Source organism: Lupinus angustifolius, unplaced genomic scaffold (genome assembly GCF_001865875.1).
Source record: "Lupinus angustifolius cultivar Tanjil unplaced genomic scaffold, LupAngTanjil_v1.0 Scaffold_32_45, whole genome shotgun sequence".
Classification (NCBI taxonomy): domain Eukaryota; kingdom Viridiplantae; phylum Streptophyta; class Magnoliopsida; order Fabales; family Fabaceae; genus Lupinus; species Lupinus angustifolius.
The window spans coordinates 353-12132 of record NW_017720690.1 but is presented as its reverse complement, the minus strand read 5'-3'; the positions used below and the strand labels follow the sequence as shown (position 1 = coordinate 12132).

The following is an 11780-nucleotide window of genomic DNA, read 5'->3' as shown; positions in this document are numbered from 1 at the left end:
TGAAATTGTACCTATTGGTCTTCCTTCTTGTCCTACAGGTACCACTACAAGCCACACAAATGAACCAACTAATGGTGATGTGAACCATCAGGAAGGTGATTAGCTGTCAATGAAGATCAACCAGCCTCAGTGAGATCCCTGTCACCACAGATGAGGCGACATCTTCTAAAAATGATGCACTAGTAGTAACAGACGCATCATAGGACACACCACTAGACACACTAGAGGACAACCAGCAAGCCCAACAGAGCATCACACACGGGATGCGTACCAGAAGCAAGGCAGGGATCTACAAGCTCAAACTGCCTTATATAAGGCTGATAGAGACATACAAAGAGGACAATAAACCAGAAAATGCCAGTGAAGCACAAGCCAGGCCAGGGTGGAAAGAAGCCATGCATGCAAAATTTAAAGCTCTAACAACAAATCACACTTGGATACTAGTACCATTTCAAGGGCAAAATAATATCATAGACTCAAAGTGGATTTTTAAAAATAAGTACAAGGCAGGTGGCTCAATTGAAAGAAGGAAAGCAAGATTGGTTGCCAAAGGCTTTCAACAAACTGCAAGTCTGGACTATGATGAGACCTTCAGTCCAGTGATCAAATCCAGCACTATAAGAATTATCCTATCCATTGCAGTACACTTAAATTGGGAAGTTAGGCAATTAGACATAAACAATGCATTCTTGAATGGCAACCTCAAAGAAACTATATTTATGCATCAACCAGAAGGATATATAGATTCAACGAAGCCTTATCACATATGCAAACTAACCAAGGCAATCTACAGCCTGAAGCAAGCCCCAAGGGCTTAGTTTGACAGGTTGAAGGACACTCTACTACAATGGGGGTTTCAAAATACCAAAAATGATTTATCACTGTTTTTCCTTAGAGGAACCGATCATATCACACTCCTCCTCATATATGTTGATGACATAATAGTAACAAGGAACAACAAGAAGTTTCAAGAGATCTTCATCACTCAACTAAACATGGCCTTCTCTCTTAAAGACTTAAGTCTCCTACACTACTTGTTAGGAATAGAAGTCCACAAAGATACTGGTGGAATGTACTTGAAATAGGCAAAGTACATTAAAGACTTGCTCAAGAAGTTTAATATGGAAAAAGCTTCATCCTGCCCCACACTAATGGTAACAGGGAGACAATTCATTGTTGAAGGAGAACCTATTTCAAACCCTACACTATACATACAAGCTATAGGTGCATTACAATATCTAAGCAACACTAGGCCAGACATAGCATTCTCAGTCAACAAACTCAGTCAATATATGAGTTCCCCAACCACAGATCATTGGCAAGGAATAAAAAGAATAATGAGATATCTCCATGGCACAACAAATTTATGCCTTCATATCAAGCCTTCAATTGATCTTGATATTGCTGGATTCTCTGACGCAGATTGGGCTACTAGCATAGATGACAAGAAATCCATGGCAGGAGAATGTGTGTTTCTTGGTGAGACATTAATCTCATGGGCCTCAAGAAAACAAAGGGTGGTGTCATGGTCAAGTACTAGGTCAGAATATAGAGCTTTGGCTGACCTAGCAGTGAAAGTAGCCTGGATTAGATCACTTCTAGGTGAGCTGAAATTCCCCATGCCCATGAAACCAATTTTGTAGTGTGATAACTTGAGTGTCGAGGTACTAGCATCCAATTCAATGATGCATGCTTGGTCCAAATATATTGAGATATATGTTCACTACATACGTGATCAAGTACTTCAAAACCAAGTCTCAATAGCATACGTCCCCACAACAGACCAATTTGAAGATTGCCTAACCAAACCTCTCACATACACAAGGTTCAATATTATGAGAGACAAACTTGGGGTGACTATGTCACTATCAATTTGAGAGAGGAATTAGAGAAATTTATGATCCTTATAATTATACATTCATCTCAATATTAATTACATTATGTCAATCCTGCAATTCAATATCATGACTTGAATAGTCAAGATTTGGTTCCTGCATATATGTAGCTATCAGGACCAATTCCTTCCATATATGTTTATTATGTAATTAATCACAATTGTACTACAATGTGTATATAAACATAATCTGTCATATGAATAATATAACAACCTTTGCATCTTTTCTTTCTAGGGAAGGTTAAACCACTCATACATTCAGTCATGTTTCATGAATAAAGATTTATTTTCTAATGTGCATCTTGTTAACAAGTATATACTAGTGCATTGATCGTGCAAATTTCACCATCTCGTACTTCACCCTACCATCCCATAGTACATTCTACCAATCATATTTACCCAAAAATAACACAACCAAATAAACACAAATAAAATTAATCTATGCATTAATATGAGATATTTGATTAAAAAAATGATTCAAAAGTAAAATGGAAGAAGATGAAAATGTAAGAACCAAAAAATGATGTACATCTTTAAGCACATTTTTTTAATGACACAAGACATTTTTTGTAATTCCTAAACATCTTGGAAATATTCCCTAATCACCCCATTTGAGCCTAGACATCATGAAAGGAGATAATTTTTTAATAACCCTCAATATTTCAATAGCCCGGAGAGAGTAGATTTTCAATTAAATTATTTCAGAGTCACTATTTGACATGTTGGATAATTTTGAAAGAAAAAGATACATGATTTTTTAGATGATTCAAGCAAGGAAAGAACAAGGTCGATTGAGATTCTCAATCAAATAAAGAAATGTTTAAGAGCTTGGAGCCTTTACCAATGGCTTTTATAGTGTGCGTGAATTTAAAGAAGAAAGAGTTTGCACAACAGAGCTCTCAGTTTAAGAGCTCTGATATCATAAAGTAAATTTGAAAAATATACCTTATATTCATTGATTGAAAATAAAGTTATTGATGACTTAGTTAAAAAAGATAGTTTGGAATCCAAGGAATAAATGAAAAGTTACAAAACTAACTAACTAATTATAACTCCTACATAACTATCTATGATAAGCATGTGATTAATAACACAAAGTCAAAAGTGAACTTCAAAATATGGGCTAGGATGGCATATGCACTAACTTATAAAAATCAACTTTTTTTCTATTCAAAGGTCATATCATTGATTAACGTTGGGTTATGATTAATTATCTAAATTATTTAAGTCATAATCAATTAACCAACTTCCAAATCAATTATTTGGATTAAAATTGACTTTCTCAAGAATAGTTACCAAGATAATTAATGTTTAACCGAATACATAATCAACGGACCATCAATATTTAATGAAAAAAAAATACATATATATTTCATTTCAAGACATGTTTACAGAAAAATTTATTTGCAAAATGTGATTCTCTATACTTACATAGAGTCATCTATTCTATACTATTAATAAAGGGAAAACACAAAATAATCACCCATCATGGTCTAATTTATGTTTTCCTATTTTGCCCTCAATATTTTTTTATTTCTACCAAAAAATCATATAATATTATTTTCTTATTTTATCATTATTATCTTCTTATTTTAAAAGTGTATTTAAAAAATTGAATATTAGACCAATTGATAAATTCAACCGTAAATTTAGCACAAAAAATTATATTTGAATTTATAAAATACAAACTATACATTACAAACGATAGGAAAGCGGGTTGACAGACACGACAGTGCATGTCAACACGCTAGTAATAATAAAAGCTTACTTATAGACAAAATTAGTATAAACTTGGGTATTCCTTTTGTATCCTCTCCTTCATAGAGATGGCAATAAAAACCGAACCCGTGGGTACCTGCCCGAACCGAACCCGAATTTAACGGGGAAAACCCGATGTGATTGGGTTCGTGTTTTACCCCAGTTTAAATTTTGGGTTCGGGTTTGGTATAGCAAAGACCCTAACCCGAACTCGCCCCGAAGTAAAGTAATTCAATTTAAAATTGAAGTTTCTATCATTTGCCAATTGTTTTTAATTTCTAATGTTACTTTATATACTATTGGATCTTCAAACATAAAAGAAATGAAATAATACAAGAGAAAATAAAAATGTTAGAGTAAAATTACACAAAATAATATCATATTTTCCTTAACACTTTATCATTTTTCGGGTTTTTTTCGGGTTCGAGTTACCCGAAACCCGACGGGTTCGGGGATGATATTTTTATTTTCAACCCCGTTGAGTTTGGGTTCGGGTTCGGGTTTTAAATTTCGGGTTCAGGTTTGGGTATGTGCAAACCCGGTCTCGACCCGCCCCGTTGCCATTCTTGCTCCTTCGTACTGTTGTTTGTTTTTTACTTGAATTCGTCACTTGTAGATTGTCTTCACCGATTCACATACTCCAACTTTTGCTTTGGGAGCAAAATAAATTATTAAAAGAATATGTGATTAAGATAAAAAATTCAAATATTAACCAACTCTCTTTCTTAAAACCAAACATATGCTTAACTAAATAGATTAGTGTATAACTTGGCCTCATAAAATAAAAAAACAATATATGTTAAGGTCCATATGAGAAAGATCAAAGATGAATTTTTTTGTATAACCAATAGTATCCCTTCACTATTTTGGGTTTTTTTAGAGTATGTGATTATATATCCCAGTAAATGTCATGAATTAAAATTTTGACTTTTTAATCTACATGAAGATAGTGGGGTCTTATATTATTAAAAGAGTATGTGATTATACGACCATTTATATACATTCTAAACCAAAATTTCAGCAGTAAGCGCCCATGGCCTAATGGATAAGGCGCTTGACTTCTAATCAAGCGATTGTGGGTTCGAGTCCCACTGGGCGTGTTTAATATTTTGCTGTCCAGGTGGTGCAGCATGTTTTATTGTTATACTGTTGTGGTTTGTACAATTTTTTCTTCATTTGGAAATTTATTTAATTTGGTTTGAATGCTGCAAAATAAGCATAATGAATACGCTTTTTTTTGTTATAAAGTTGTGGTTTCTACACTTTTGTCAAATCTATTGACTGAATTCAATGCTGCAATATAATGAATAATAAATGTCATCATTATTTTTATAAATATTAATAAGTTTAATATAAGATGTAAGATTGTAATTTTTTTTTTGATATTATCAAATTTATTTTTTTTACCATTTTTGAGTAAAGAACTAATATCTTTAAGAGTGCATGATTGTCCCTCCAATAAATGTCACTTTCAAGAATTAAACTTTTAACATTTTGATCATCAATGATCTAATGTTATCTTATATCACTAAACCAACGCATTGTTAATATTAAGGTTATAAGTTCCAACATCATAAGTCCATAACTCTTTACAATATTAACATATGACTTACCATTTATTTGTTATATAAAAAATATTTTGTTCTCCGTTAATAAATAAAAATGCATAGACTGTAGATGGAAGTAGATACACTTATACAAACATTTTAAAATTTTCATTTGCTAAAGTTTTCATTCAGAAACAACTTGGAATAATCCAAAAAGAGAACAAAGAAACACTAGCATCTATTTGGCCTAATCTACATTCTGTCTGATAATTTTTCACCTATCAAACAAAACATCTCAGTAAAATCATCTTTCCTAGGATAAAGAATGTTGCTGCTGCCTAAGAAGCTTCACCAATTCAAGCTCCTTTTGCTTTATGAGCAAAACCATTCTCTCATTTTCCAACTTTCTCCTTTCGTTTTCAAGTTTGGCTCTTTCCATGTCCCTCTCTTTCTTGCTGCTAAACCTTGCCCATTTCAACCTCTGCTTCTCAAGCTCAAATGCTTCACTGTGATACTTTATTTGCTGCTCCTCTAACTGCAATATCCTAAGCCTCATCCAATGTTTTTTCTCCCAAGGACCTCTACCCCCATCTTGGAACACATTAGTGACCTCATTGTTTAGTTGCTGCATTAACTGTGATTGCGAAGAAAATCCCAATCCTAATCCTGATCCTAATCTTAGTCCGAGTCCTAGTCCTGAGGCTATCCTTGGCTTCTTCCTCAACGGTCTTTTATCATTCTCATCCTCATCTTCTTGTCCATGATGACCCCTTGAACCACCATCCCCTGATTCATTTCCATCCTCATCAGAAACATCCTTTGACCCATCATCAGAATCATCATCGTTATCATCATCATGATCATGATCATCTTCATAATTCTCTTTGCCATTTCCAACTTTCAACATTCTCATACCCTCTTGTCCTGTCCCACCAAAAGGAACCCCTACATTCTCTGATGAATGAGGACACCCCCTTTTCTGTTGAGCAGACTGAGATGGCTCTATACCAACCTCAACTTGCTGTTGTGGAAGATTATCACCACAACCACCCCCATTTCCACAACTATTATGGTAAGCACACATTTCCCTGAAGAAAAGGTGCTTTGAATTGAGCAATTTTCTAACTTCTTCTTTCAACTTTGGTGCCAACTCCATTGTATCCAACAAGTTCTGATTTTCCACAACCCTGCAAGCTGTTCCTTTCCCAAGAATATCATTCACCCTCTTGTATCTTTTATTCAAGTCATTGAACTTATCCTCACACTGCTGTGGAGACACATAAAACCCTTTCTCCAACATAGCCCTTGACACTGATTTCCACTTCCCTTTCTTCTGCAACAAACCCCCATTGGACTTTTTCTTTCCATTAGGATCAGTACTTTCAGAACCGCCACATTCATCACCAATGTAATAAACAGCCATTACCAATAGCCTAACCATTGTATCAGTCCACTTCATTCTCTGCCATGGTGATGATGAAGCCTTCCTCTTTGGACTATTATTGTTGTTATCATCTGCTGCTACTCCTACTCCTGGTTCATCTTCATCACTCATTGTAGTTGTGCTTTGTTGTTTCTTAGCTGCAAATGGAGGGTACCCATTTTTCATTGATTGATTCTGGTGCTGTTGTTCATTCCCTTGATGGGAATTAGCATAAGAAACCATTTGTGGATGCACCAAAAGGTGAGAATTTTGAGGATTTGTGAGGTTTTGTTGTTGTTGTTGCAAAGGGTTTTCAACTCCAAGCAATCCAGCAGTAGTCATGCTTGAAAACATTCCACCATTTACTCCATTGGGTTCCATTAACTAAAACCAACAAACCCTTTAATCAAATAGTTAAAAAATTTCTAAGTGGCCTTTTATCAAATAGGTGAAGGGTGCAAAAGGGGTGAACAAAAAAGAGCAACAATGTATGAAATTGTTGAGATCAAAGGTGTGAAGAAAATGAAAGGAAGTTGATGATGTAAGATTTGTGGTGGGAAAATGTGAATGGTGGTTTATAAGGGGAAAGAGAAGCAAGTGGTTTTGTTTTAGTGGTAACAGAAAACTGCCAACGGTTTTGGTGGTTTTAGTGTAAATTAAAGCCCACAGGTTTTTGTAGAGCCACGGTGTGTCTCAAAGTTAAAATCAAACTTATTAAAAAAGCTGTTTACTAACGCCAACATGGACACTGGATATTTTTATATGCGGCGGAAACCAAAACTTACTGTGTGCTCATTCTCACTTTTCCGACGAATATAATGATAATAGTATAAGATTTAATTGAATTTTTAAGTTGATTAAAAAGTTAAATATTTAATTTTTAGAAGTAATATTCGTTATAAATGATGAGACATTCATATATCTCAAAATGAATTAGTTTATTATCTATATAGTGGGAGAAAATTGTTGTTTATACCAAAAAGTTGTTGTTTATACCAAAAAATTGTTTTTATAATATAAGAATATCTATTTATTATCATATTTTGTTAAGACATTATTATAAACTTGAGAAACGTTATATTAAATTTTAGTCAAATTAAATATGACGCATTTATTGTTGAAAATTTTGCATTTAGTTTTAACATTTTTAAGTAATGTTAGAAGGTGTTGAATTTAGTGCTAGTGTAATTTATTTTTTTATAATATATATTATTAAATCATAGAAATTGTTATTGACAAGTTTTATTATGGTTGATAAATAATTATCCCTTTAACATAGTGTCAGATGTAATCCATATTTTGTGTGAAAACTTTGTTGTTTTTAAATACCTTAAAATCCATCCAAACGACTGTACTACTTATTATAAGATATCATCTGGATGATTTGCCGCTTTACTTTAGGGTAATTTACAATGTTTATGTAGAATTTATTTTTATGTGTTTAACCTTGTCTTTATTTTTTAATGAATAAATCAATTATATCCAATTAGATAAATTAATGCGATAAATGTAGCTATTTTCGAAACTATTAACGAAGGAGAGCTCCAATATTAAACAGTATTAAAATTGTGATGTTATGGTAATTTTAGATAAAAATTAATAAATTTAAATATTTTTATGGGTTTATGTAATTCGATTAAAATTGGCTTAAAATAAGAACTATGTAGTATATAATCAATTAATAATATGAGAAGCTTCGCAATCAGTAGCGGATCTTGACAAAAGTTTAGGAGGGGTAATAATATTAATTATAATTTTTAATTAAGCTTCATTGAATAACAAAAAATATAAATAATTATTTTAAAGTTTTAAAATAACATGAATTCTAAACAACAATAATTACCCATTAAAAACGTTAAAGAAAAAATGTACATTAATTTAAGTGTCGCTTAAGAATTAAATTTTCAGCTACTTATTTTTCAATATAAATTACCATGTGGTCCGATAGAAATACATCTTTTATTTTACTACATAACTATATTTGATTATCTTCATTGCTGAAAATGATTTTCCTCTAGTAGCTAAACCAAAATAGTTAAAATAAAACGAATAACTTGATCAAACAAATAATATACATTGACTTTTTTCATATCATCAAAGTTGCACTTAATTCATACATTATTTAAAGTTTTTCAAGTATGAATAGTTAACGACAACAACAGTAAAACATTGAAATTAACATTTTCAGTAAATCTTTTGTTAAACTCGCATTGAAATCCACAAAGTAGAAGAGGATGCCCCAACATGCCACAACTAAGTTCCACCTCTGTTCGTAATGGAAATAATATCAAAATCAAATTATTTTATTACATAGGTAAAATATTTTTTTCCATACATGGTATCATAATAAATTTAAATGTATTTTTTGTCCATCAACTTTTTCTCATGGGTAACTTTTTTCCCGAGAAAAAAGTATATGCATACATATTATATGAGTTTGATACTTTGTCATTGTATCATTTATCATTTAATCATTATTAACTCTTTAAAAAACATAATATAAATAAACAGTAGATGATGTACTAAACAAGTATCTTTCGAGTTGCGTAAAAGCCTCTCCCAACAAGTGTCGCTCTCAGGAATTAAACTATTAACTTTTGGTCTTCCTAAAATCCAGATGTACCTTATACCATAGACTATCGCAAACAATTTTCATTATGGAACGTTAATCCATCATCCAAAAATTAGTAGAAGGTAGTTAAGTGATTTAGGCCGTTGTTTCCTACGTAGCCTTCTTTCACTAGTTTTTCGTTGAAAATTTGACATAAGAACTAATATTGCATAATTGCCAAAGTTTAAAGATAAAAATATTTAATAATTTGGGATTTTACTTTTAACAAGAGTAAAGGTAAATGATATATACTTTGAGAAAAAATGTATATATCGAAAGTGTAAAAGTTTTATACACTATCACTTCATCATTTATCATTCATATTTATTTATCATTGCTTTCAAAAAAATAATACAAGTAAATAGTGAATAATATATTGATTATGTATAAATCTGTATACTAACAATGTGTAAAGATTACACTCATAAACATTTTTTAGCCCACATCAAATATGTCTCTCAACTAGTTAAATAAAATGTTAGGTATCAGTGGACAAAATATACCTAGAAGGGGGTTGAATAGGTGTTGTGGTTCCTAAATACCGCTTTTCATACCAAAGCCCTATTCTGGAAAAAAAAACCCTGTTAATCGATTAAAGCACTGACTTAATCGATTAAGTTGCACAAAACAGACAGTTGCTGAATGACTTGATTGCACAGCCACTCATCGATATTACAGAAATGATATAACATATATATTTGAACAAAATTAATCTTTACATGGCAGAGTTACAAGATTCAAAATATCAGTTAAAATAGGCAATTAAACAACTTGAAAATTAAAGAGATAAGGGTAAGAAAAAGCCTACAATAAGGATTTTTATCCTGATTCGTTTTGCCGTCCACTGCAAAACTACATGAAGTCCTCCCATTCTGATCTTGGGAGATTTTCTTCACTAAAATTGAAACGAATGTATATTACATGCACAATTCCAATTACAAGACCTTAGATGGTCCCTTCTTGAATTCCTAGAACCTCTACCTTGGTTTAACTCCTCTAATCGCCTAGGAAAACCTTTCCTACGATCTATCCCCAGCCAAGAGTATGTTCTAAACTCAAGACCTCTAAGTCTTGGTGAAGACTCAGTGAATTTCATTGGTGGTAAGACACCAAGAGACAATTTTCCTTATCACAAAAACAACACAAAAGTATAGTATTATGAAGCACAATATGACTAAAATATTACAATTCAAATCCAACTATAAACCCTATACAAATCTCACAAATTAACAAGAATATGTATGAGTTCAGAATTATACAGAAACATGTATTTTCTACCCTACGAAATCTCTAAAAGAAATGCAAGAAAAGATAGAATGATGAACACATTTAATCAAATGCAATTGGATGACATTTTAATCCCTAAGCATGATACTATCTCTCACATGCATTTCTCTCTGCCTATATGACATACAACGAGCACGAAAACATGCAAATTAGCAATTCTAAAAATGAATGTATGAAGCATGGTGTAAAAACACAGTTTATATAGAAAAGTTGTTAGACGCCCAGTTAATCGATTAAGTGCCCTTTTAATCGATTAACGAGCTGTTGAGAATAACTGAATTCTTTTTTTCAGTTATCTTTTAAAACTTGTTAAAACTGATTTCACGTTCATCGATTAACGCCTTGCTTAATCGATTAACTGACATATTTTTTCCCTTTTCGTCTTTGTCTAAATAGCAAGCATACACAATAGGTGTTGAAGCTTCTTTACATTTTTCCATGTCGAACTTTTTCAGTAACTCCTTGCAGAATTCGATTCATGAGTGAAGATGCCACCTTCCATTTGTTTAATTTGTAGCCCAAGGAAGAAGGTCAGCTCATCCATCACCGACATCTCAAATTCTCCCTACATCATCTCAGAAAATTATTTACAAAGAATATCATTAGTAGATCCAAAAATTATATCATCAACATATATTTGAACTAATAATATATGATCATCTAATCTACGGATAAAGAGGGTAGTATCAACCATACCCCTCACGAACCCTTTTTCCAAAAGGAAAGAGCTCAATCTATCATACCAAGCTCTAGGGGTATGTTTCAGACCATAGAGAGCCTTCTTGAGCTTATATACATGGTTCGAATATTTAAAATTTTCAAAGCCGGGAGGTTGATCAACATATACCTCCTCTTAAATGTAGCCGTTCAGAAAGGCACTCTTGAAATCCATTTGAAAGAGCTCAGAATTCATAATCGACGTAAAGGATAGAAGCATTCTACTGGCCTCTAATTTGGCTACAGGAGCGTAGGTCTCATCATAATCGATGCCTTCCTCCTGGTTGTAGCCTTTGGCCACTAAGCGTGCTTTATTTCTTATGATCAAGCCAAATTCATCTAATTTGTTACGAAAGACCCATCTAGTACCAATCACTGGATATTCTTTAGGTTTAGGGACGAAGTCCCATACATTATTACGCTCGAACTGGTTTAGCTCTTCTTGCATAGCTATACCCCAGTGCACATCCTCAATGGCCTCATCGATGGTCTTTGGCTCAATTTGAGATACAAAAGCAATGAAGTTACAAAAATTACGTAAAG

At 32.7% G+C, this 11780-nt stretch overlaps 3 protein-coding genes and 1 non-coding gene across 4 annotated transcripts; 3 read left to right on the top strand and 1 right to left on the bottom strand.

Annotated features, from left to right (window-relative positions):
- The first annotated feature begins 263 nt into the window (after positions 1-263).
- Positions 264-818, top strand: LOC109338626 (uncharacterized mitochondrial protein AtMg00820-like). Its single transcript, XM_019575900.1, has one exon. It carries the CDS (start codon positions 264-266, stop codon positions 816-818), a length of 555 nt encoding a protein of 184 aa, XP_019431445.1.
- A 333-nt stretch (positions 819-1151) lies between these two features.
- Positions 1152-1643, top strand: LOC109338625 (uncharacterized mitochondrial protein AtMg00810-like). The gene has a single exon (XM_019575899.1). It carries the CDS (start codon positions 1152-1154, stop codon positions 1641-1643), a length of 492 nt encoding a protein of 163 aa, XP_019431444.1.
- Positions 1644-4679: 3036 nt separating this feature from the next.
- TRNAR-UCU lies at positions 4680-4752 on the top strand. Its single transcript has one exon. It is a non-coding gene; the product is annotated as a tRNA-Arg (tRNA).
- Positions 4753-5461: 709 nt separating this feature from the next.
- On the bottom strand, positions 5462-7239 carry LOC109338624. Its single transcript, XM_019575898.1, has one exon. It carries the CDS (start codon positions 7001-7003, stop codon positions 5513-5515), a length of 1491 nt encoding a protein of 496 aa, XP_019431443.1. The 5' UTR covers positions 7004-7239; the 3' UTR covers positions 5462-5512.
- Positions 7240-11780: the final 4541 nt, after the last annotated feature.

Bases quoted from the DNA above. Each gene is read 5' to 3' on its own strand.
- LOC109338624 (XM_019575898.1), bottom strand. From the start codon at position 7,003: ATGGAACCCAATGGAGTAAATGGTGGAATGTTTTCAAGCATGACTACT.
- LOC109338626 (XM_019575900.1), top strand. From the start codon at position 264: ATGCGTACCAGAAGCAAGGCAGGGATCTACAAGCTCAAACTGCCTTAT.
- LOC109338625 (XM_019575899.1), top strand. From the start codon at position 1,152: ATGGTAACAGGGAGACAATTCATTGTTGAAGGAGAACCTATTTCAAAC.